This window comes from Schistocerca piceifrons, chromosome 1, assembly GCF_021461385.2.
Source record: "Schistocerca piceifrons isolate TAMUIC-IGC-003096 chromosome 1, iqSchPice1.1, whole genome shotgun sequence".
NCBI classification, from domain to species: domain Eukaryota; kingdom Metazoa; phylum Arthropoda; class Insecta; order Orthoptera; family Acrididae; genus Schistocerca; species Schistocerca piceifrons.
The window spans coordinates 226,884,719-226,910,253 of record NC_060138.1 but is presented as its reverse complement, the minus strand read 5'-3'; the positions used below and the strand labels follow the sequence as shown (position 1 = coordinate 226,910,253).

Genomic DNA, 25,535 nt, shown 5'->3' with positions numbered 1-25,535 from the left:
GAATAGTCGTTTTGTTGCCACTTCCCCCAATGATTTTAGAAATTCTGATGGAATGTTATCTATCCCTTCTGCCTTATTTGACCGTAAGTCCTCCAAAGCTCCTTTAAATTCCCTATCTCTTCTAAATCGACTCCTGTTTCTTCTTCTATCACATCAGACAAATCTTCACCCTCATAGAGGCTTTCGATGTATTCTTTCCACCTATCTGCTCTCTCCTCTGCATTTAACAGTGGAATTCCCGTTGCACTCTTAACGTTACCACCATTGCTTTTAATGTCACCAAAGGTTGTTTTGACTTTCCTGTATGCTGAGTCTGTCCTTCCGACAATCATATATTTTTCGATGTCTTCACATTTTTCCTGCAGCCATTTCGTGCTAGCTTCCCTGCACTTCCTATTTATTTCATTCCTCAGCGACTTGTATTTCTGTATTCCTGATTTTCCCAGAACATGTTTCTACTTCCTCCTTTCAATAAATCAACCGAAGTATTTCTTCTGTTACCCATGGTTTCTTCGCAGCTACCTTCTTTGTAAGTATGTTTTTCTTCCCAACTTCTGTGATGGCCCTTTTTAGAGATGTCCATTCCTCTACAAGTGTACTGCCTACTTCGCTATTCCTTATTGCTGTATCTATAGCGTTAGAGAACTTCAAACGTATCTCGTCATTCCTTAGTACTTCCGTATCCCACTTCTTTGGGTATTGATTCTTCCTGACTAATGGCTTGAACTTCAGCCTACTCTTCATCACTACTATATTGTGATCTGAGTCTATATCTGCTTCTGGGTACGCCTTACAATCCAGTATCTGATTTCAGAATCTCTGTCTGACCATGATGTAATCTAATTGAAATCTTCCCGTATCTCCCGGCCTTTTCCAAGTATACCTCCTCCTCTTGTGATTCTTGAACAAGGTATTCGCTATTACTAGCTGAAACTTGTTACAGAACTCAATTAGTCTTTCTCCTCTTTCATTCCTTGTCCCAAGCCCATATTCTCCTGTGACCTTTTCTTCTACTCCTTCCTCTACAACTGCATTCCAGTCGCCCATGACTATTAGATTTTCGTCCCCCTTTACATACTGCATTACCCTTTCAATATCCTCATACACTTTCTCTATCTGTCCATCTTCAGCTTGCGACGTCGGCATGTATACCTGAACTATCGTTGTCGGTGTTGGTCTGCTGTCGATTCTGATTAGAACAACCCGGTCACTGAACTGTTCACAGTAACACACCCTCTTCCCTGACTTCCTATTCATAACGAATCCTACACCTGTTATATCATTTTCTGCTGCTGTTGATATTACCAGATACTCATCTGACCAGAAATCCTTGTCTTCCTTCCACTTCACTTCACTGACCTCTACTATATCTAGATTGAGCCTTTGCATCTCCCTTTTCAGATTTTCTAGTTTCCCTACCACTTTCAAGCTTCTGACATTCCACGCCCCGACTCGTAGAACGTTATCCTTTCGTTGATTATTCAATCTTTTTCTCATGGTAACCTCCCCCTTGGCAGTCCCCTCCCGGAGATCCGAATGGGGGACTATTCCGGAATCTTTTGCCAATGGAGAGATCATCATGACACTTCTTCAATTAACGGCCACATGTCCTGTGGATACACGTTAAGTGTCTTTAATGCAGTGGTTTCCATTGCCTTCTGCATCCTACTGTCGTTGATCATTGCTGATTCTTCCGCCTTTAGGGGCAATTTCCCACCCCTAGGACAAGAGAGTGCCCTGAACCTCTATCCACTTCACCGCCCTCTTTGACAAGGCCGCTGGCAGAATGAGGCTGACTTCTTATGCCGGGGCGGGGATCGAACCCGTGACCGAAGACGTTTTGATTATGAATCAAAGACGCTACCCCTAGACCACGGGTTCAGTATTTGAACCACTTACATATCATTTTTGATATTGTGTTTATTGATAACCTCGTTTCTACTACTGCTTAACACTTCTGCCTTTCTTTCGGTTACTCAAGATATTCTGTGCTCATTTCATTAAACATATCCTGTAATTCTTCCTCACTTTCACTGAGGCTAGCAGTGTCATCAGCAAATCATAACACTGATATCCTTTTACCCTAAATTTTTACCCCAATCCTAAACCTCTCCTTTAACTCCTGGAATAGCTTCTGCAGTGTACATGTTGATCAGTGTAAACAGTGCATCCTTGCCGCACGCCCTTAATTAGTTAGATCACTCGTCGTGTGTGTTGTACGAGATCAGTTGATAACAGCAGCACGTACAACTGTAATATAGCCTAGCGAACGTATGAGAGTAACAACAGAATACAGTATTCCACCTGTGTAGAAACGTTATTTGTCCATGTTATTCTCGGACGAACAATAGCCCGGAGGTGAATTACAACATGATATTATAGCAAAGGCAAGTGATAATTAAAGAGGATTATGTATAGGACTACCCCGAGGTGTGATGGCAGGAGAGATACGAAGGCACATTTTACCCGAAGAGTTATTCGCACTAGAATATGCACTACTGGCCATTAAAATTGCTACACCACGAGGATGACGTGCTACAGACGCAGAATTTAACCGACAGGGAGAAGATGCTGTGATACGCAAATGATTAGCTTTTCAGAGCATTCACACAACGTTGGCGCCGGTGGCGACACCTACAACGTATTGACATGAGGAGAGTTTCCAACCAATTTCTCATACACAAACAGCAGTTGACCAGCGTTGCCTGGTGAAACGTTGTTGTGATGCTTCGTGTAAGGAGGAGAAATGCTTACCATCACGTTTCCGACTTTGATAAAGGTCGGATTGAAGCCTATCGCGATTGCGGTTTATCGTATCGCGACATTGCTGCTCGAGTTGGTCGAGATCCAATGACTGTTAGCAAAATATGGAATCTGTGGGTTCAGGAGGGTAATACGGAACGCCGTGCTGGATCCCAACGGCCTCGTATCTCTAGCAGTCGAGATGACAGGCATCTTATCCGCATGGCTGTAACGGATCGTGAAGCCACGTCTCGATCCCTGCGTCAACAGATGGGGACGTTTGAAGGATAACAACCATCTGCACCAACAGTTCGACGACTTTTGCAGCAGCATGTACTATCAGCTCGGAGACCATGGCTGCGGTTACCCCTGACGCTGCGTCACAGACAGGAGCGCCTGAGAAGGTGTACCTAACGACGAACCTGGGTGCACGAACGGCAAAACGTCATTTTTTCGGATGAATCTAGGTTCGGTTTACAGCATCATGATGGTCGCATCCGTGTTTGGCGACATTGCGGTGAACGCACATGGGAAGCGTGTATTTGTCGTTGCCATACTGGCGTATCACCCGGCGTGATGGTGTGGGATGCCATTGGTTACACGTCACGGTCATCTCTTGTTCGCACTGACGGCACATTGAACAGTGGAAGTTATATTTCAGATTTGTTACGACCCGTGGCTCTACCCTTCATTCGGTCCCTGCGAAGCCCTACATTTCAGCAGGTTAATGCACGACCGCATGTTGCAGGTCCTGTACGGGCCTTTCTAGATACAGAAAATGATCGACTGCTGCCCTGGCCAGCACATTCTCCAGATCTCTCAACAATTGAAAACGAATGGTCAATGGTGGCCGAGCAACTGGGTCGTCATAATACGCCAGTCATTACTCTCGATGAACTGTGGTATCGTGTTGAAACTGCATGGGCAGCTGTACATGTACACGCCATCCACGCTCTGTTTGACTCAATGCCCAGGCGTATCAAGGCCTTTATTACGGCCAGAGGAGGTTGTTCTGGGTACTGATTTCTCAGGATCTATGCACCCAAATTGCGTGAAAATGTAATCACATGTCAGTTCTAGTATAATATATTTGTCCAATGAATACCCGTTTATCATCTGCATTTCTTCTTTGTGTAGCAATTTTAATGGCCAGTAGTGTATATAAGTGAGGTAATATAATGTTAATATCTACAGAAAACATAAATTAGCTGTAAATGCAGAAGACTTTACTACTCTGTGCTAGTAAAACTCCAGAGTTACGTACCATAGCTTCATTTCTAAAATTTTAACTGCCGGAACGCATCTCTCAAACTATAACCCCCCCTTTTCCACTCACCCCAACCCACCACGTCATAGGTACTCGCCTGTAGAGGATGGTTGCACTCGAGAATAGATGTTGCAAACACTGTTTATCCCTAAACTCGGTACAGTTACTGCCTGAAGAGACCAAACAGAGGGTGCCCAGAGAGGCCTCCGAGTGCCATCTCACTGCCTATGAGCGCGACAAATCAGTCACTTACACTACAACCATCCTTGAGGGTGTTGTATTTTTTCCGGTAGTATAATTTATACAACTATTTTGTTACCAAATTTCTCTTTTCCACAAACGCTGTTCTTTTTAGTGCCAGTCTGCAGCTCATATCCTCTTTATCTCCGCCACCAGTAGTTATTTTTGCTGCCGAAATAGTAAAAGTCATCCACTACTTTAAGCGTCTCATTTGCTAATCTAATTCCCTTACATTCGCTGGATTTACAGTAATTTGACTAAATTCAATTACCATTTTTTTAAAATTGCTGTTGTCGTGTATCATATATCCAGCTTTCAATGCGCTATCCACTTCGTTCAACTGATATTCCAGGTTCTTTTCCGTCTTTAAGCGTAGCACAGCTCAAAATATTTCGTTCAATTACGGAAGTTTTATTTCAGTATGTGCAGTATAAAGAATTATAAATATCTCACACTTCAACAGTGAAGTAAGTATAATTCATAATTTATTGCTACTTTATTGAGATTAAGCAACTAAAAACCGACGGCTAATTTTTATCGTTTAAGTTCAATTAGAATGCTATTCCATGAATAATTTTCATTTTAACGCATTTTAATCGCCACGCTATTCAGACGTGAGAATCTGTACAACCGTGCGCTAGCAGCTGCATTTATCATATCCGCGATCCGGTTTTTTTTATCGGAACGTAGCCTGAACAATACAGAAAATCGGGTAATTCCAGGATTATACTTTCGTGCAGAAACGATCATTAACTCTGAGAAAAATCTGATTCGTCACCTATGGACAGGTACACAAATGTATTCAGCATCTGAAAATTCATAGCCACCTTGTTTTCTGTGTTGTAAGTGATACACATAATTTGAAATACTGTGGCAGGGAATACGTAGTACGCCGCGTTTGAACGAAAAGCTACTAATTTTAAAGAATCGTTTTGCGACGTCATGATATTTAATACAGTTATTCAGTCCATTGCTGTATCCGAGAAATGAAACGCAACACAGTTGGCTGCGATGATCTGGTTTCTGTAGGTGTGCACATAAAAAAGCCATCAGAATAACAAGGCCATTTGTAGTGGCGGGCGAAATGCTCCAGGAAAGAAAGTACCGGTCGTAAGGTGGCATATAATTTTCTCTAAAATGTTCCGTGAGCAGGTGGATGGCTGGAAAAAGCTGGATTGTTTTAAACGGAACTGTGTTGTGTGCTGGTTCCAGAAAAGTGGTTCTTGTGTGAGGAACAACTATTTGCAAAAGTAAATTAAGATATGTCATTTTCCCTTATGGAGTTGTTATTGTTAGACAAAAACGTATACTTTTAACAGCGTCAGATTACGAGGGGCATCCAATAAGTAACGCAACACATTTTTTTTCTGAGAGTAGGTTGGTTTTATTCAAATCGAGCTACGTGGCACTGTGGTTAACATACTGGGCTCGCATTCGGGAGGACGACGCTTCAAACCGGTGTCCGACCGTCCAGCTTTAGGTTTTCCGTGATTTACCGCCGCGCGAGGTAGCCGCGTGGTGTTAGGCGTCTTGTGCGGTCCGCGCAGTTCCCCCCGTCGGAGGTTCGAGTCCTGCCTCCGGCGTGGGTATGTGTGTCGTCCTTAGCGTAATTTACTTTAAGTTAGTGTGTAAGCTTATGGGACTGATGACCCCAGCAGTATGGTCCCGTAAGACCTTACCTTAAATTTACAAAAAATTGCCGTGATTTACCTAAATCGCTCCAGGAAAATGCCGGGATTGTTCCTTTGAACGAGCACGGCCGATTTCCTTCCCCATCCTTGATGCAATCCGAGCTTATGTTCCGTCTCTAATGACCTCGGTGTCGACGGGACATTAAATCGTAATCTTCTTTCCTTCAATTTATTCGGGATTCCAATTCACCATATTATTCGCCGTTCTTTTGACTAGAGAATCATATTTTTCATCATAATCTCCGTTGAATGCGACGACCTTATGCCACCTTACTGAGAGGACCTGAGCCGGCCTCTGTGGCCGAGCGGTTCTAGGTACTTCAGTCCGGAACCGCGCTGCTGCTACGGTCGCCTCGGGCATGGATGTGTGTGATATTCTTAGGTTAGTTAGGTTTAAGTAGTTCTAAGTCTAGGGGACTGATGATCTCAGATGTTTAGTCCCATAATGCTTGGAGCCATTTGAACCATTTTTTTGAGAGGACCTGTATGCCTGCATGGTGCCACTTACTGGTCGAAGCATCAGTAACTGGACCACCATCGAGGTACTGCCTGCCGCGAAGTGCATCCTTCGTTGGACCAAACATATGGAATTCGGAAGGTACGAGATAGGTTGGACGAGGAAGAACAGTCCAATGAAGTTTTGTGAGCTCCTCTCTGGACCGCAGATTTGTGTGAGGCTTTGCGTTGTCACGAAGAAGTAGTAGTTTGTTGGCATTTTTGTGGCGACGACAGTGCTGAAGCCGTTTCTTTAGTTTCCTGAGGGTAGCACAATAAAATTTCAGAGTTGACCGTTGCACTATGACGGAGGACATCACACAAAATAATTCGTCAGAGGCGCAGACGATCGTCGCCATGATTTAGCCCGCTTCGGGCGTATTGACCACGAGGAGAAAATTCGAGAAATTAGAACCAATACAGAGGCTTACCGACAATCATTCTTTCCACGCACTATTCGCGAGTGGAGCAGGACTGGAGGGATAGTGGTACCAAAGGTACCCTCCGCCACACACCATTTGGTGGCTTGCGGAGTAGGATGTAGATGTAGACATAGGGATCATCGATTTTCCGCTTTAATATGTGGTTAGGATTGTGTAAAGGGCGACAATTATTGAACGACATGAAAAAAAAATTCAAATTAGTTACAAAGTACTGTGTGCACAGTCCTTATTCAACATGTAAACGTCACTACGGATATTTGGATTTAGGTTATGACATGTTCGATATGCCTGCCATCATTGGCGATGATATGGCGTAGACCCGCTTATGTATCATGATGCTGTCGATGACCTTCTGTATGGCTGTTTTCAGCTCAGCAATGGTTTTGGAGCTATTGATGCAAACCTTGCTTTTAATATAGCCCCACAAAAAGAAGCCGCATGTGTTCAGATTCGGAGAATATGGCGGCCAATCGAGGTCCATGCCAGTGGCCTCTGGGTACCCCAGCTTTAGAATGCGGTCCCCAGAGTGCTCCTCCAGGACCTCAAACATTCACCTGCTTCGATTTGGTCGAGCTCCGTCTTGCCTGAACCACATTTTGTCGGAATCAGGGTCACTTTGGCTAATGGGGATGAAATCATCTTCCAATATCTTCACATACCGTCCGGTAGTCACCATGCCATCAAGGAATGTCGCACCGATTATTCCTTGACCCGACATTGCATACCACACAGTCACCCGTTGAGGGTGAAGAGACTTCTCGATCGCGAAATTCGGATTCTCAGTCCTCATAATGCCGCAAGTTTGCTTACTGACGAACGCATCCAAACTAAAGTGGGCTTCGTCGCTAAACCAAACCAGTAATTCCCATTATGCCCCCGGCTAACCGTGCCGTTTGAACGTCCTAACGCAAACCGTTCAGAAGCTATGACGATTTTATTTCATAAAGTCCAATAATTGTCGCCCTGTATATTTTTTCTGTAATGTTTATGCTGCGAAAGTTTTATTAAAGTTATTTAATTCCGCCTATATGTCAATATATTAACGGTAAATGTTTAAAGAATTGTATGTAGACACGCTGGAGTAGTTAAAGGTGTAACATTGTCTATAAGCGTATCTATCGGTAGGCTTTATTACTGTCTTTGGACGGGGCTGCCTGATAGTTGTTGGAGAGGCAGCCACTGCATTGCTTTACTAGACTGCTTCTGGTTCAGACGTAAAACGTATTATAGGCAAAATGTGCTGAGATTCGTGTGTGGTTATGATGGCGCTGAAATGTTCGTCGTTATGTTGCAATAAGAAGATTTTGTATGTTCAGGCAGTATTTTGAATTGTGTGGGCACAGTACAAAACTTCAAGAGCTTCACTGACAACAAAATACTTTGGGCTCAATGCGGTATATTGTGAATCGACGCCATGAAGAGCCTGTACCATTTGTTGCTACTTAATGTTATCCGCCGAAGCACTTAAGCAAATTCAACACAAAGTAAGATCTAACCAGTTTATCGTACAAGTTTTTACGGACACTCCAGCTTTTAGAACTGATAGTGTTCAAATTATAGTTTTTCATTGTGAAAGTAATTGTTATGTTTCAACCCAAACATTTTCCATAACCAGATCCTTCCTTTCCTTAAGTAAAATTCCGAGTTGTGTTATTTAAATAAGTGAAAAATAATCTAATAACATTTTTTGTGATCATTTTGAAACAGTTCAAACTTTGACAATGCTTTATGTCAGCTCAAAAATGACTCTGAGCACTATGGGGCTTAACATCTGAGGTCATCAGTCCCCTAGAACTTAGAAATACCTAAACCTAACTAACGTAAGGACATCACACACATCCATGCCCGAGGCAGGATTCGAACCTGCGACCGTAGTGATCGCGCGGTTCCAGACTGAAGCGCCTAGAACCACTGGGCCATACCGGCCGGCTATGTCAGCTCACAATTGAACAAACGTTAAATAATAATGACAGCGTGAGCTATATTTCCTGAAACCAAGAGCTAATAACCTCGGAAAGACCATTCAAATGTATTTTGCAAAAGTAACTGGTCATTCTCAGCTTAAATGATTTTAATAATCGTCAGTACTATCACTTTTCCAGATTTAACTTTAAGGTATTTTTATTAAAAGGACATAAAGGTTCAACTACCAGAACACGAATGTCAGTTTTCAATTTTACGTTATTTGTTACTGATTAACGAAATTAGCGTCTTAAGCATTGCAGTGAGCATTACGATACTACAGTTATTGCTAAAATCACTATTTCATAAAATATATTCAATTATTGCCCCATTTTCGAAGCTGATATATACGAGCAAATGCATACATATTCCCAGATAGGTATACTGAAAGCAGCTAACATTAAGCATTAAGGGGAGTAATCTCATAATATTTCGCTGGACGCGACCATTTTGCTAATGAGAATTTAATGGGCAGTGCAAGAGCTTTGTTTGAGCAGCTCCTCTGTTTAACAGCCATAAAAGAAACCATCCTTTCGCAGTAGCATTTCCGTTTCACATCTGTGTCAATGTACTGCGAGAATCTGAGAAGTGTCGCACGCTAATAACAAAACGAGCTGAGTTAGGCTGCTATTGACATTATTTCAATATTACTAGAGTTCAAGATTTTAAACTTGGCTGAAACAGCAACTATTGAAATTCTTCACGGTAAATGATAGCAGACAAACAGTTGCAGGATAAAGATTTATTAAAATTCTTGACCACGGTTTCGGTATATCTAAATATACCTTCATCAGAAGCAAAATACACTAAAATTACAACCTGAAGTGGAGATACACAAAACAATTGTGCCAAAGGCGTCGTTAGTAGTTAAAAGATCATCTCCATTTATACATAATAATTGTGGACAGAGGGTTAATGCGAACACAGCATAGCATCATTACCTCGCCTGAAGTAATTTAGGGAAACCATTGAAAATCTAAGTCAGGATGGCACGATGGGAGTTGGAGGTTTCACCCTTTCAAACACGCTAGTCTGCTATCTTTAGTGAACAATACTGTTTTGTTTACACTTCTTGCAAGGAATATAAAAAGCTATTGTCATTCTGTTCACTCACTTCTGAGCACCAATCACTGAGCATACTACACAGCACCGTATTTCATAATGTAAGAAATTATCGTTGTTTAGGTGGCTTGTTTCAGGTTTTTTACCGTCTTAACATGACGTATACCATTTGCGCTACTGTTACAGATCACGCTAGTATTTGAAGAGAACGGAAAACATATTTTTATCCTAACAAAGAAATTCCTCCAGTTAAATGCATACTTCTCATACAAAGGAGTTAGGTACGTCAGGTAGTACCTAGCTTTCTTTTTTCAAATTAAGGAAATATGAAACGAAAAGGCGCGAGGTTGACACAGACTCACTTCACATGAGGGCGCGCCGTAGCTTTCTAGAGAGCGACCTGACAAGGAGATGAAACGCATACGACTGTACAACGTGACGTCCCGCATTACGGTACAGCTGCGCAAAGATAAGCTATTCTTTGCAGACTGCATCAAGAGTGGCTGGCCCTTCTACCGCTTTATTCGGACGAAATCCCTTTTACCTTGATCTCCTGAAACTCTAAACGCCAATGAACACTACGTGGTAGCAAGACTATAGACGGCGTACTTTTCCGTTACCTTTTTCCATTTCATTTGTAGCTCTGTGCTATTTTTCTTTCTTTTCAATTTGTTGCGTTGTTTTTCTGGAATGAGACTTCATCATTTCACAGTGTGATTTTTGTTTTATTTGTCATATCACATGCTAAGTTTGCTCCTTTTCACCCTGGGATCCATCTGTTTATAATGTAATTCATTGTGAAACAATTCCTGTTGGCTGCTTCTTCATGCTGCTTAGTTTAAATTTTCTTCAAATCGACTGGAAATGCTGTTAGTTCCTTTTCAAAGAGGTACCTGTTTTTCTTTGTAGTTATGCATATTGTCGTTCATAGTAAATAAATGCTCAAACAATATTAATACTTTTTCTTAACGTTTCAGTTATTTCTCTCTTTATTCATATATAACTCATTGCCGAGCATTACAAAGCTGTCATCTCTGATTAAATTTTCCTCATAGTCATTCTTTCCTGTGCTTCCATTACGTTTAATTTCTGACTGGCCCAAAATGTTCGCTTGCATTGTGATTTCAGTACGGAATCATTTTTGCATTACTGGGTAGAAAGTTTTGATTGCAAATTTTGGTGATTACAATACTGAACAGACGTTTCGATTCTGAGATGAGATAACAGTTAGTACGCAGGTTGGTATTTAGAATTCGAAATTGTTCTAGCACACAAGACTTTTGAATTTCTAAGGGCTTTTATAGTTTATTTTCCGTATGTTCATGTTTAGCATTCCTTTGTTCACACGTGTAATTTTTTGCTTCTTTTTGTATGGGTTTGCCCCAGGATTTACCAAACGGTACTGGATAGCAGGTGTGATAAAGAAGCGGCAGAAAAGAGAAGAGCACATTTTTCAAATAGCAAAGAAGTATTAAGTTGAAGAAAATATTGTGAACTAATTTAGACTTTCTACTTGCGTCATATCTATATGTGCTTCTTTAATAATATTGAGTTATAAAGTTCTAAATAAGCATTTATTGTTTGTTTTAATTCTGCCAATTTTCACCACTACTATTTTTGATTCTGCTGTCTATCTAGAAAATGTGACGTGATAGAGGGAATGTGATTTTACCCCAAATTAGATAAATCCACTCATTTACATACCTGATATTGAAAAAATTTCAAATTTGTTGACTAGTGTCATTAAATACTTTTTTACGTTATCACGTTCTCTTTCACCGACAGAAAATTTCTCTAAACCATCTTGAATCAGCTGGCCGGGGTGGCCGAGCGGTTCTAGGCGCTTCAGTCTAGAACCGCGCGGCTGCTACGGTCGCAGGTTCGAATCCTGCCTCGTTCATGGATGTGTGTTATGTCCATAGGTTAGTTAGGTTTAAGTAATTCTAAGTTCTAGGGGACTGATGACCTCAGTTGTTAAGTCCCATAGTGCTCAGAGACATTTGAACCATCTTGAATCATCTCTTCACCTTCCTTATTCATGCAATGTCTGTTTCCAATAATTAGGCCTGTTTGCCATGCTTATAACGTGTTAACCTTCTCTCTCACTCACTCTCTCTCTCTCTCTCTCTCTCTCCCTGTCCCTTCCTCTCTTTCTCTTTATCTAGAGATTTTTACGCCTGCTTGGACTGTGCGGCTGGTCCCGGCGGAGGTTCGAGTCCTCCCTCGCGCATGGGTGAGTGTGTTTGTCCTTAGGATAATTTAGATTTAGTAGTGTGTAAGCTTAGGGACTGATGACCTTAACAGTTAAGTCCCATAAGATTTCACACGCATTTGAACATTTTCACGCCTGCTCCACTTGCTGTCTCTACACAGTGATTTAATTTTGTTTCCCTATCTGTTAGATATTCGTCCCAACTTTGTCAATAAACCATCTTGAACATGGCTGTTAACAGCAACTCCTGAGTAAGCTTCCTTTAATAATGTAAACAGTTAATCAGTTTCTGGTAGTTCATTCTGTTGTTAGGCAGAAATAGAATATTTGTAAGTGCGTTAGCATCGATTAGAAATGATAGAAAAACAGGGAAATATTATCAGTAATTTGCCCAACGTATTTTTTGAATGTGTAAGTTGCTTTACATCATTCTAGAGTAATTAGAGTAATAATGCGATTATATTTCTTAAATTGTGTGAACGAAGTATCACAGATTAGAAGCAAAATTTATCTGATATTTAGGTGACAAATAGTGTATCGAAAAAACGCAGCAAACTCAATGTAACGTATTGTTTTCTAGCCTTGAGGATGATCGTGTCGAAGTCCCAATAATTTTGCATGGTAGGACGACTGGAATGGGGTGAACTCAGCCTCGTATGCCGATTGGGGATCTGCGTGAGCAAGGAGCAGCGGTTTCACGGCCTGGGATGTCGGAGAAACGACCAGGAAAGCGTCTCCGTATCACATCCGCATGACGCCTCATGACAGAGAATGACACGGCGCGGACGTCGACATCCCGTTTGCCATCAAGACCTGGGCGAGGAGCTCGTTTAAGGATGAATTTCTGATCAGTTAATTACTGGTGACGGATTTCGTTTTAGGAAGTGTCTAACTCTTTTGAGTTGCTTCATACTTGTTGGTAATCTTTGGTGGAAAGAGGAAGTGGGGACGTGAATAAGGAAATTTTCTAAACTGACTACAGAAGGCTTTGGGATCGTTTCCAGTGCTCGAAGACTGCTCTTGAAAGATTTTCTGTCATAAAAGCCAGAATGTTTCCAAATAAAACCGTTCGGAATATCAGGATGTAAATGACGGCACAGGAACCTACTGCAGAGGGCAGCGTCAAGCAGAGAAGTGTAATTAGCGGACGAGCTGGTACCATCAAAAGGCAATTAAGCCTTAGCCTCAGTGCTGTGCAGCTGAAGGGCAGAATGCTGAGCAAATTTTTGAAGCTTTCTGCGAACAAGGAACTGAGCTGCCAGGCCTACAGCCTTTAACAATGAAGCGTGTGGGGTTGACGTCCTGTGGGCAACAGAAAGGAGATAACTGTGATTCTCAGCTTCTTATTTCATAGTCGTTATTGCGGAAAGTTACAGGAAAAGGTGGCTCTCATACAATATACGAAATAATCAAGAGGGAAAAATAAGAATGGTACATTGGCCAAACAGGAAGAAATTTCAACGTGAGTTGTAGAGAACACATTAGAGAGAGGGAATATAATCAGTCGAGCTTCTTTCTACCTTGAAAATCAAATTCATACTGCTGATACGATCGAAAGTGCACTACAGTTTCTGTACAGAATATCAAAAGGTTTTGCAATGAACATTCTTGAAGAATTAGAAATCTATAAGTACAGGAGAAAATACTCACAAGAAATATTAAACGAACATACAGAATTTAGACACAAGTACTACTTTAAAAACCTCATTCAACTTTTAGAACACGAAAGTGGATGTGCAACAACCAAAGACTATCGTAACAAATTTTAGTTAATAAAATAATATCGCTGTTCATCTGCACTATCTTTGTAAACATATAATGTTGTAAGGGTGGGACTGTCAAATTACTGTCACATCGTAATCAAAATTTTATATTCAACATCTTGACATCATTTACTATCTTATGAAAACAGTGATAGTTATGAGACAGCCCACGAACGACGTAATATGGATGTCACATCAATCTAGACGTATAATACAGGCACTTTAATATAAATGACACTGACATAGGTACCTGTTCTCACCCAAAATTGTTAATCACAGGTACTGGGAAAGGGCGATAAAGCCCAAACAGTCTGTCGTAAATAAAGAGTACATATTATAAGAGAGAACTGTTCGGTGTAAAAAGAGCGGAAGACAGGAATGGAGAGTTTCTTCCCTACCGTTCAACATGTACACGGAAAACACAGTTACGAAAGTGAAGAAAGCTTCAGCCTCTTCCACCACAGTGAAGATGGGGAACAGTTACAGTACTTGAGTAACTGCTGTACGGAATTAACTCAATAACGAGCAAAGAATATGAGCTGTGAGTATACAAAAGAAAGTCAAAAGTAACGAAGAGTGAACCGAGATTAACAATAAACTGAACATAAAACCTGGGGGCCACTTAGTAAACGAAGTGAAGAAGTTCTCTACCTCTGAAGCAAAATAAGGCATGATGGAGGAAGCAAGGACAATATGAGGAGTAGTTTAATACGGGCAAAGAGGGCGTGCCACCCTAAAAGAGGTCTACTTCTGTCAAACATAGATATTAATTTTACGATAAACATCTAAGTATGCGCATCTGGAGCACTGTATTAAACGTGAGTGTATTATGGTTTGTGAGAAGAAAGTATAAGAGTTTGGGATGTGGTTTTACAGAGCTCTCAAAATTAAGTGGACTAGTAGGAGAAGAAATTACACCCTAAGGAAACAAAATAAAAGATAACTACATCCCACGATGGAATTACCCGAATGGAACGAAAATCAGTAGACGTGACATCCAAGCGCAGTCAAACAAAGGATTACAATTTCAGGAAAGTTGGATAATTTATTTAGGAGAAAGAGGTTCAAAAACTGAGCAATTCAATAGTGCGTAGGACCCTTTCTGGTCATTATGCAAGCAGTTATTCGGCTTGGCATTGACTGATAAAGTTGTTGGATGTCCTAAGGGATATCATGGCAAGTCCTGTCCAATTGACGCGTTAGATCGTCAAAATCCCGAAGCTGCTGGAGGGCGCTGCTCATGAAACTCCAAACGTTCTCAATTGAGAAGAAATCCGAAAACCTTTCTGGAGAAGTTAGGGTTTTACAAGAGCGAGGACAAGCAGTAAAAAGCTCTCGTCGTGTGCGGGTGGGCATTATCTTGCTGAAATGTAAGCCCAGGATAGCTTGCCATGAGGGGCAACAAAACGGGGCGTGGAATATCGTCGACGTACGGCCGTGCTGTCAGGGTGCCGCCATTGACAACCAAAGGGATCCTGCTAGAAAAGAAATGGCACCCCAGACCTCCGTTGTTGGGCCGTATGGCGGGCGACAGTCAGATTAGTATCCTACCACAGTTGGGGGCGTCTCCAGATATGTCTTCCCTTGACATCAGATTCTGTTAGAAGCGGAACTCATCATCGATGACAATTCTACTCATTGATATTCTACGCTGAAGACGTGTCTGGAGATGCCATGGACAGCGGTGGGATACCAACCTCAAAGCCGCGCGGGATTAGCCGAGCGGGCCCGCATCTCGTGGTCGTGCGGTAGCGTGCTCGCTTCCCACGCCCGGGTTCCCGGGTTCGATTCCCGGCGGGGTCAGGGATTTTCTCTGCCTCGTGATGGCTGGGTGTTGTGTGCTGTCCTTAGGTTAGTTAGGTTTAAGTAGTTCTAAGTTCTAGGGGACTTATGACCACAGCAGTTGAGTCCCATAGTGCTCAGAGCCATTTGAACCATTTGATTAGCCGAGCGGTCTATGGGCGCTGCAGTCATGGACTGTGCGGCTGGTCCTGGCGGAGGTTCGAGTCCTCCCTCGGGCATGGGTGTGTGTGTGTTTGTCCTTAGGATAATTTAGGTTAAGTAGAGTGTAAGCTTAGGGACTGATTACCCTAGCAGTTAAGTCCCATAAGATTTCACACACATTTGAACAACCAACCTCAAAGCCGCCGGCCATATGGTCTGACAACTGTGGTGTCACCGCCAGACACCACACTTGCTAGGTGGTAGCCTTTAAATCGGCCGCGGTCCGTTAGTATACGTCGGACCCGCGTGTCGCCACTGTCAGTAGTTGCAGACCGTGCGCCACCACACGGCAGGTCTAGAGAGACGTACTGGCACTCGCCCCAGTTGTACAGCCGACTTTGCTAGCGAAGCTACACTGACCGATACGCTCTCATTTGCCGAGACGATAGTTAGCATAGCCTTCAGCTACATTTGCTACGACCTAGCAAGGCGCCGTATTCAATTGATATTTATTATGTGAAGCATTTATCATCAGGAGAGATGTTCTACAATTGTGGATTGAAGTATTACTTCATCTACGTACTTTATTTGCAGTTCTCAAGATATTGTCCTGTTCCAGACCTCACGCCAGTCAGCGTGTAATTAAACGCGTGCATTTCGGCCTCCTCTAGAAACACAGTGTTGGCTCTTCTGCCAACACTACAACAACCAGGGGTGATGGTCTGGGATGCCGTTTCTTTTCACACCAGGACCCCTCTGGTTCTCCTACATGGTACTTCGGCGATATTTTACGCCCAGTTTTGTTGCCCTTTACTGCAATCCATTCTGGGCTTACTATTCAGCAAGATAATGCCCGCCCGTACATGACGACCTTGTCTTCGTACTTGCCAAACCCTACCTTGGCCAGCAAGATAGCTGGATCTCTCCCCAAATGAGAATGTTTGAAGCATTAGAGGCAGAGCCTCCAACAAGCTCGGGATTTTGACGTGCCAGTTGCTCAGAATCTGGCACGATATCCCTCAAGAAGATATCTAACATCTCTGTCAATCAGTGCAAAGCCGAATAGCTGCTGGCATGAAGTCCAGAGTGGATCAATGCATTACAGAGTCCGTCAGTTTGTGAAGCTCTTTCTCTTAAACAAGTCAGTCATTTTTTTCTGAAACTGTAATCAGTTGTTTGTCTCTTACGTGTACATCACATCAATCGGTTACCTAGTATTCGTATAATACCTTCGTGGTGGGTCTCTTTTTTTTGTCTTAGAGTGTATTTTCTTCTGGAATAATCGAGGACAACGCTGACAAGAAGGGATGGAATGACAGGGCGCGTAAATAAATGTAAATTTCATATGGCGTAGTTGGATAGGATATCTCACAGGGTGGGTTGAGGCGCCTGTGGGAAAGGTGTTCCTCCTCCACTCACAATGACCCTGCACTTTGGTAAGTAGTGCTTTTACCGACTGAGGTATGTAGGCGGCACAGACAACAGGCCCTTTGAGGCCTGAGCTTCACTTCAGTAAATATCAACTTTTTGCTCTCACGAGTTACACAATAGCCGTTCTGTACACTTTGCTGGAGTGTTATTTTTAGAAAGGAAGATATAGCCGAGCCTCAGCCTAGGTGTTGTATTCAGAATAAATCGTTCCCTTTACAACGAAGTATGTATTTGCCTTCCTGAGAGATTGAAACATTCTGGCAGCTGGGGCAAGTGATAGAGCAACCAACGCTTTTTAACAAACGACTGATAAGTCGATTGTTTTTTCTTTCAGTCAGTGGAATGAAGCAACCCTATGAAACGAGTCTCTGCGCCACGTCAACTACTCTGCGCAACAGAATTAAATGTGCCACTGGCACCGGAGGTGTATCAAGTGGTTGCCTAGTTGCAGGAACCTAGCACTTCTTCGAAGGTTTTCTCTGTTAGTCACATTTTTACATTTTGGAATAAATGGGGGCGGGTGCGGAACTGGGGGGTATTACAGGGACTCTTTCCCGTTTTCTTCATGCATGTGTCAATGTCGCACCTCGCCCCCCTCCCCCCCCCCCCCCATAATCACTCCACAGGAAGGAGCATTGTAAAAGCATATGACGCCTTTGCTGTTTTGGATCACGCTCAGATTTCATCGAATAGCTGTCGCACTGCACTCCAAAGGGGTGAGATCATGTTTAGTGGAGTTACTAGCCAACGATGTCATTAGAGAAGGGTTGAAACGCCAGGGAGATGTCAGCAGTATCAAAAATCGTGAAGAATGTCTCTCTGTTGCTCATCGAACTGCAAAATGTCGTTTTTCGCCGCTAAATGTGTGCGAATCAACGTCCCAAGGGAGGGAGCGGTTTCATTGACGCCCTTTATACTATCCCCTGAACCCTTTTAGTGTCGTTTCCGAGCGCCAGCGTGTCTCATAGTAAAACAGCGTGATTTCAACGTCGAGATTCGCAGTTCTGACCTGCATCGCAGAGGCATCAAACCAAGAGGTGAAATGTAAGACGACTTTCTTTTCGTATGACACATTGGCGGCGGCGTTGTGCGGAATTGTGGTGAAATTCGCCCCGGACGCAGTGGCCGTGCGGTTCTAGGCGCTACAGTCTGGAGCCGAGCAACCGCTGCCTCGGGCATGGATGTGTGTGATGTCCTTAGGTTAGTTAGGTTTAATTAGTTCTAAGTTCTAGACGACTGATGACCTCAGAAGTTAAGTCGCATAGTGCTCAGAGCAATTTGAACCATTTTGGTGAAATTCGGCGCCAGTGTGACATCATTAACGGAATTTACACGTCGTATGAACTTCTAAGCTTCGGACTTTTTTCGCATATATCGACACTTTGCTGCTTCAAGCATCGCTGGACACGAAGATGACGTTGCAGGTCGCCACACTTTTGCACTATTACAGAGGAAGGTTGTAGCCACGTCTGAGTCATATTTCAAACTAATGCCTCGCAATGGGAGACAGTTACGGGTTTCCGAAAAAGTGATCATTTAATTGTGTTGCGCAGTCGCTACGAATTTTTTTCACTCACTCGTCGGGCTTCGGAGGTTTCACTTGGTTTATTTAGTTATGTGAATGTTTCCAGAGAGTTTCAGGATTGGATTGTATTCACTTGTATATCTGTTCAGCGTTTTCTGTTATATGTGAGCCTTGGCTAGCATTACCAATTTTTTTTTAAGACAGTTATCTTATTTCGAGGACAAGCAAATAGGAAAAAGTGTACTGCTAATTTTTAAAATTTCTCTATTTATTAATTTATATACGAATGCTATACTCGTACTTCTAGTGTTAAATACCAAATTTTGGTTGGTTTTTAAAGTTTGATAACTGGTGTAATGACGCAAATTTATGTTTAAATAAATGAACAGTTACATTTGAAATTTAAAATTATTGAATCTCTGTTTCTTTTTTCTGCAGATTTGCTCCTATCATCGATATTTCTCTTTCGGTAAGTGCTGAGCTGTGACCTGTACAGGAAGCATATAGAATATATTTTTTTTTAGTTGTGTAGTGACTTAATCACTTGCTTTTTAAGTGCGTTCTGCCACTTGACGTAAGTATATTTTTCCGACAAACGTATCAATCATTAATTATATTTGAATTTAATTAATATAGTTGCAGACTATGAATGGTACTTGCAGATACTGTACATCGCATTGAAGCTATCTCGAGGATTTTTTTTATGCCGTCATTTGATTTATCCTATTCCTCGCAGAGGAGCGTGTCGACAATTTGATGCAGAGAAAAAAGTCCAGTATCGAGTAAACGTAATATTCATAAATACGCACGGAAAAACGAACTGAAAGGTACTTAATGGCACCAAATAAAAACAAAATATCAGCGTGACAATAACAGTGACGACAGGTGATAACAAAGTGCAGTCAACAGCAGTGATTTAACAATACAAAAAGTATCGACTGTTTCCGCTCAGATTTGAATGTGCCGGGATTAGGCGAGTTCAAAACTACATCCAACTGAATCTACTGTTTTCATTCGGTTGTGCTCACACACTAATTTCACTCAGAAGAACGAATTAATAACTCAACCGAAACGTAAAATAACAACCGAATGAATCAGTTCTTTTCATTCGGTTGTTCGTATCACTAGCTGGATTCGGTCTCGGAATCTAGCCTTTCGTGAGCAACACTCACCCCGATTAAGCTTCTCAGTTCCGATGCCCCGAAAAGTTGGAAATTTGTGGTAAGTTGCTATGGGACTAAACTGCTGAGGTCATCGGTTCCTAGGCTTACACACTACTTAATCTACCTTAAACTAACTTACGTTAAGGACACACACACACACACACACACACACACACACACACACACACACACACACACCCATGCGAGAGGGAGGACTCGAACCTCCGACGGGGAGAAGGGGGGGGGGGGGAACTGCGCGAACCGTGGCAAGGCGTCCCAGACGGCGCGGCTACCCCGCGCGGCTCCTGATATCGACACACAATTTTAATCTGTCAGCAAGTTACAAAATAGTACTCAGTACGCTACAGATTGGGGGATTCCATTATAATGCTGACTTACTTACAATCTACCAAAGGCAAGGAGATAAGCTTATCGACGTAACTGGTGGGTCGCAACGTACCTCGGTAAACTCGACGTTGTTGGGATCTCCCGTGATGCTGCCGTCTGGGTTCTTGTAGCCGGCGTAGCTGATCAGTTGGGCATTCCATACTTTGTAGTCGTGCTTTCCGTCCGTGCGCTGCGGGAACACCGTGATGGCAGACCTGTAACACGAGTACCAACACGTCCATGTCTCAAGCTTAGTTACTGTGCTGATACTGCTATGGCTTTTATTAATTGTTGGTCTTATTTATCATGGTAAACGTATTTCTGTACAAATAGTAGTACTGTCCCTATGGAAACCAAGGAACTAGAACTACCTCGTTATTAGCCGGTATGCCGGTTATACGAGCATAATTGGTGGGTTTTTGAAAAAAATAAAATAAAAACCAAATCTGAAGAATTCGTCTTCTTCCGTCGAATCTGACCAGCTGTGGATCACGTGAAACAACTGTTCGGAACTGTTCTTTCGAATGAGGTTCTTCCTTCTTCTTTCCCAGTACTGTATCATTCCCTTGCCATGCTGGCGTAGTTGTCCCTGGATTAAATTCTTCCTCGTTTCCTCTATTTTTTTCTGAAAGCAGGTTTTTTTATAGTTCTGAATTTTTCTGCTTTAATGTTTTTTTCAGTTATGTTCGTTTCTTCTAAGACTTTTTCAGTGCCCTTTAACCACTATTTTTGTTTTTGTTCTTAGTGAAATATTGGAAGGTGCTTTCAGTTAATCTGTTGTCCTCCATTCTTTCCAAAAGCACAAAGAAACGGATCCGCCTTTGCTATATTGTGTCTGACAGTTTCGGGAATTTTTTGAAATGAGTTGTTGTTAGTTTTTAATTTGTAGTTGCCACTTTCTTCTACGGTAGGTCCCACAATTTTTGAAAGAATTTTCTCTCTCTTTTCTCCATTTACTTTTATTTCTCCTACTTTAAGTGCGGCAGTGCACTCTGCAGCATAGAGAGCTTTCGGTTTTAAGTTTCATAGCGTCTAATTTTCTCATAAATGGAAACCGTTCTTTTTATCATAGGTGTCGTTGGAAGATAGTAGCCATTTTATGGGACCGGGCGAGGTGGCACAGTGGTTAGCAAACTGGATTCATATGGAGGTGAACGAAGGTCCAGATTCCAGTCTCGCATCCAGATTTATGTCTTCGGCGATTTCCCTAAAACCCTCCAGGCACGGCCGATTTTTTTTTCATCTTTTCATAACCCGAGCTAGTGCTCCGTCTCTAATGACAGGGCTGTCGACTGTACCTTAAACTCTAATCTTCCTTCCTTTTCCATTTACGAGATCTGGCGTTGTTTGTTTCTTTGGTCAGTCAATCGGTTTGAACTATTTCTCCGAGATATTTGAATTTCTGAACTTTGTCATCTTTTACAGTATCTGTTTTCAACGGTTTGGGGGGACTTAGACATCTGTAACGTTTTCTGTTTTGGATGTTGAGATTTGCAGGTCAGTTTCCTCTGATAGTTTCTTTCCCAGGAGGTTTTTTTGGATTGTAGTTACTTCTGTATTAATGGCAGACTGCATGGTCATCCGCAAAGGCCAGGCAGTTGATTTTGACTGCTTTTGTTTCGTTCCTAGTTTTATTTGTTGATTTATTATAATTAGGATGAATGTTTTCTTCTAGAAGAGAGCTGATGACCTCGCTGTTTAGCGCTCTAAAACACTCATTACCACTATCGTCATTTTCCTTTAGGGTACACTAATTTCCATGTAATCCGTGTTTCACCACCGGAAGACGATGCGGGCCCAAAACCCAAATCCCACAGTGAAAAGTGATGAAAAAACAGAAACAAAAAAAAATGTCCGAAAGTGAACTAAGAAGTCATACAAGATACAGTGTGCTCTACAATTTCCCAAAAAAGTTTTCAGTTTGCGTAGAGTAATGTGTAAGTAATGCAGTTGGGTTGAAATTATTACAAGTAACCTGCTTTTTAAAGACATAAAAAATTGCATATTTTGGATTATCAGCTTTTCTCCTTTACCTATGCAGTCTCCTCATTAACGTGGACAATCCTGAGTTTGTTGTATTTGTCCTAAAATTCGTTTTGAGTTAAAGGCTTATGGCTATATACGCTCTGCACTGTTGATTAGAGACAATATGATCTTATAGGCGAAGGAATAATATACAGAAAAATGGAAATAAAATTCAGGATCTGTCAGATAATAATCAGTTTGGCTTTAGGAAAGGCGAAAGTACTGGATATGTGGCTTTGACGCTGCTCTTGATATTGGAATAATGACTTAAGAAATGTCAAGACCTGTTCATAGAATTTGTTAACCTAGGAAAAGCGTTCAACAATGTAGTCTAAGAAGCATTGGTGTAAGCTATAGGGAAAGGGTAAAAAAGATAGGATTAGTTGATGACGCTGCAGAAGGATAATTACAGGACCTCTTGAATGGAATCGTCTAATGAGTACATAATAGGGATTGAGACTGAACAGAGGAAAGGTGAATGTAATAATCAGAAGCAGAAATGCGATTAACTTACATCCAGAATCAGCCGTGAAGCAACTCAGCTGCCTCGGAAAAAAAACCAACAACAACAAAAAAAAAAAACATGATCGACGATGCGAGGAGAACATAAAAAGCGTGATAGAACAGGCGAAGAGGGAATCCCTGACCATAAGAAGTCAGCTGGTATCAAACATCGGCCTTAGTTGAAGAAATTTCTGAAAATGTACGTTCGGAGAGCAGCGTTGTTTGGAGATGATTCATGAACTGTGAGAAAATCGTAAATGAAGAGAATCGATGCGGTTGAGACGTGGTGCTACAGGTGGCTGTTGAAAACGAGGTGGTCTGATAAGACAAGAGAAGAGGAGGGTCTCTGCAGAATCGCCGAAGAAAGGAGCGTGTGGAAGACAATAACAAGAAGAGACAGAGTGATAGCGCACGTCTGAAGAAATCAGGAAATAAGTTTTGTGACACCAGAAGGAGCTATAGAGGGTAGAAACTGTAGGGAAAGACAGAGACTGGAAAATATACTACAAGTAAAAGAGGACGTAGGGTGTAAGTGCCGCTCTGATACGAAAAGGTTGGTATAGGAGAGAAATTGGTGGTCGACCACATCAAACTAGTCACAAGACTGATGGCAGAAAATGGCGAAGGAGGTATAAACAGGGAGAAGATTTAGTAAAGGCTGTACACATAAAAACGACGACTCAGTTTTAAGGCAAATAAAGCAAACAGAATTTTTGAGAATATTATACACGAAAACCAATATTTTTGATCATATATTGAAAATTAATAATTTGTGAATAAATTTTACTGAAAACATCGGACGAAATGTGCAGATAAAGGTCACAGACGAAAATGATACGCTATGAAAGAAACAAAAAGCCAAGATAATGAAAAATTAACAGAACAACAGTATGATTATGCATACGGGTCGTGAACATTAGAAGCCTATAAATCTCTGATTATCAGTATTATTAATGATATTGTTAAATTAGCTACTTAGAAAGCTCCAGTTTGTTGCAATTTATGGTGTTACATGTTACATTTTTCAGGTCACAGATACAGCATTTCACTACACGGGTCGTCAGTCGTCAGTGTATAATTACCTTCATTTTGCTTCCATTACATTTCGCTTATGTAGTCATTTTCAAATGTACGCATTAGTACAACCCAAGAGCTGTTCATATTAGAGTTAGATTCTAAAACTCATAAATTCACGCAGTTACTTCCGTAATAATCGAAGGTCGGAGGCGAAAGCCCAGATGATAGTTTTATACCGACCATGGCCTCAAATCCAGGAAGACTTAAGTTTTGACTGAAATTTATGCTCAAAAGCTTTTTTGCACAGTGGTTATGATGTGTACCATTTATAACAGTATCAAAGTAAATGGTTTTTCAGATTATCGTGTGGCATGTAGTAATCAGCTAAAAAAGAACCCATATTCACAGCATCATCCTGACGTTGAAAACGATGGTAGATGATTGTCGCAGAGCGTGTGAAACAGCCCAGGCACTGTCTATCCTCGTGGATGGTATCGCTCTCGATCTTGTACACTTTAAACAGAAAGCATAACTTATCAATACGACAATGAATCAGATATGGTTGAAAAGCTACTGAATTGTGAAATGCAGGTAACGCTTAAATGGCACTCGAGAGTATTAGAGACTGGAAAATTGCGCAGGGGTCTCCTGTACATAAGAACGCTAAAAGAACGGACGAACAAAATTTCAGACCCCTAACGTAGTTTTGCTGTAGAATTCTAGAAGATATTCTGCGTTCGAATATGGTAAATTTCCGAGGGACCGAAAAGCTCAAGTCCACAAATCACGACGGTCTTAGAAAGCAACGCTCGTGTAAAACTCGGTTTGAACTTTTCTCACATGATACACTGCGAACTATGGATGAAGGGCAGATTCTATACTTTCAGATTTCCGAAAAGCATTTGACATGGTAACCCACTGCAGACTGTTATCGAAGGTATACAGAATAGGTTCCCAGATATGTGAGTGGCTCAGAGACTTCTTAAGTAATAGAATCAAATACGTTGCCCTCGAGGATGAGTGTTCATCACATACAAGGTTATCGCCAGTAGTGTCCCAGAGAAGCGTTTTAGGACCGCTGTTAGTCTCTATATACAGAAATGATCTGGCGGACTGTGTCGGCAGCAATCTCCGGTTGTTTGCTGAGGATGCTGTGGTGTGCGATAAGGTGTCGAAGATGACTGTAGAACGACTTATACAAACTTTATAGTTGCTGTCGGATGGCAGCTAGCTCTAAATGTACGAGGGCTATACAGAAAGCAGGGAACGTCTTGGCATAAAAAAAAACTAAATACAAGAAATACATTTTATTATATACATCTGAAAGAGCGACTGACATACTTCTTTTCCACATAGTCACCAAACACACTGAGGCACTTATCATAGCGGTGGACAAGCTTTGAAAGACCTTCGTTGTAAAATTCTGCCGCCTGAGACTTCAGCCAGTGAGTCATGCTCGCCTGGAGTTCCGAGTTGTCATCAAAGCGCTGCGTTGCAAGCCACTAGGGAAACAAGTGGAAGTCGGTTGGTGCAAGATCGGGGCTGTAGGGCCGATGAAGGAAAATTTCCCATTTGAATGAATTATGGAGTTGTTTAGTGCGGTTTGCCGTATAAGTGTTTTCGACGCCAGCTTTCCTCGGCATTTTGAGCTGCTCTTCTAAG

At 41.9% G+C, this 25,535-nt stretch overlaps 1 protein-coding gene across 1 annotated transcript in view; it reads right to left on the bottom strand.

Moving 5' to 3' along the window:
• LOC124790129 (nitric oxide synthase, salivary gland-like) overlaps window positions 1-25,535 on the bottom strand; it is a 705,692-nt gene that overhangs the window by 215,005 nt on the left and 465,152 nt on the right. Inside the window, 1 exon segment of the mRNA XM_047257705.1 lies at window positions 20,401-20,542. Coding sequence (XP_047113661.1) covers window positions 20,401-20,542 — 142 coding nt within the window.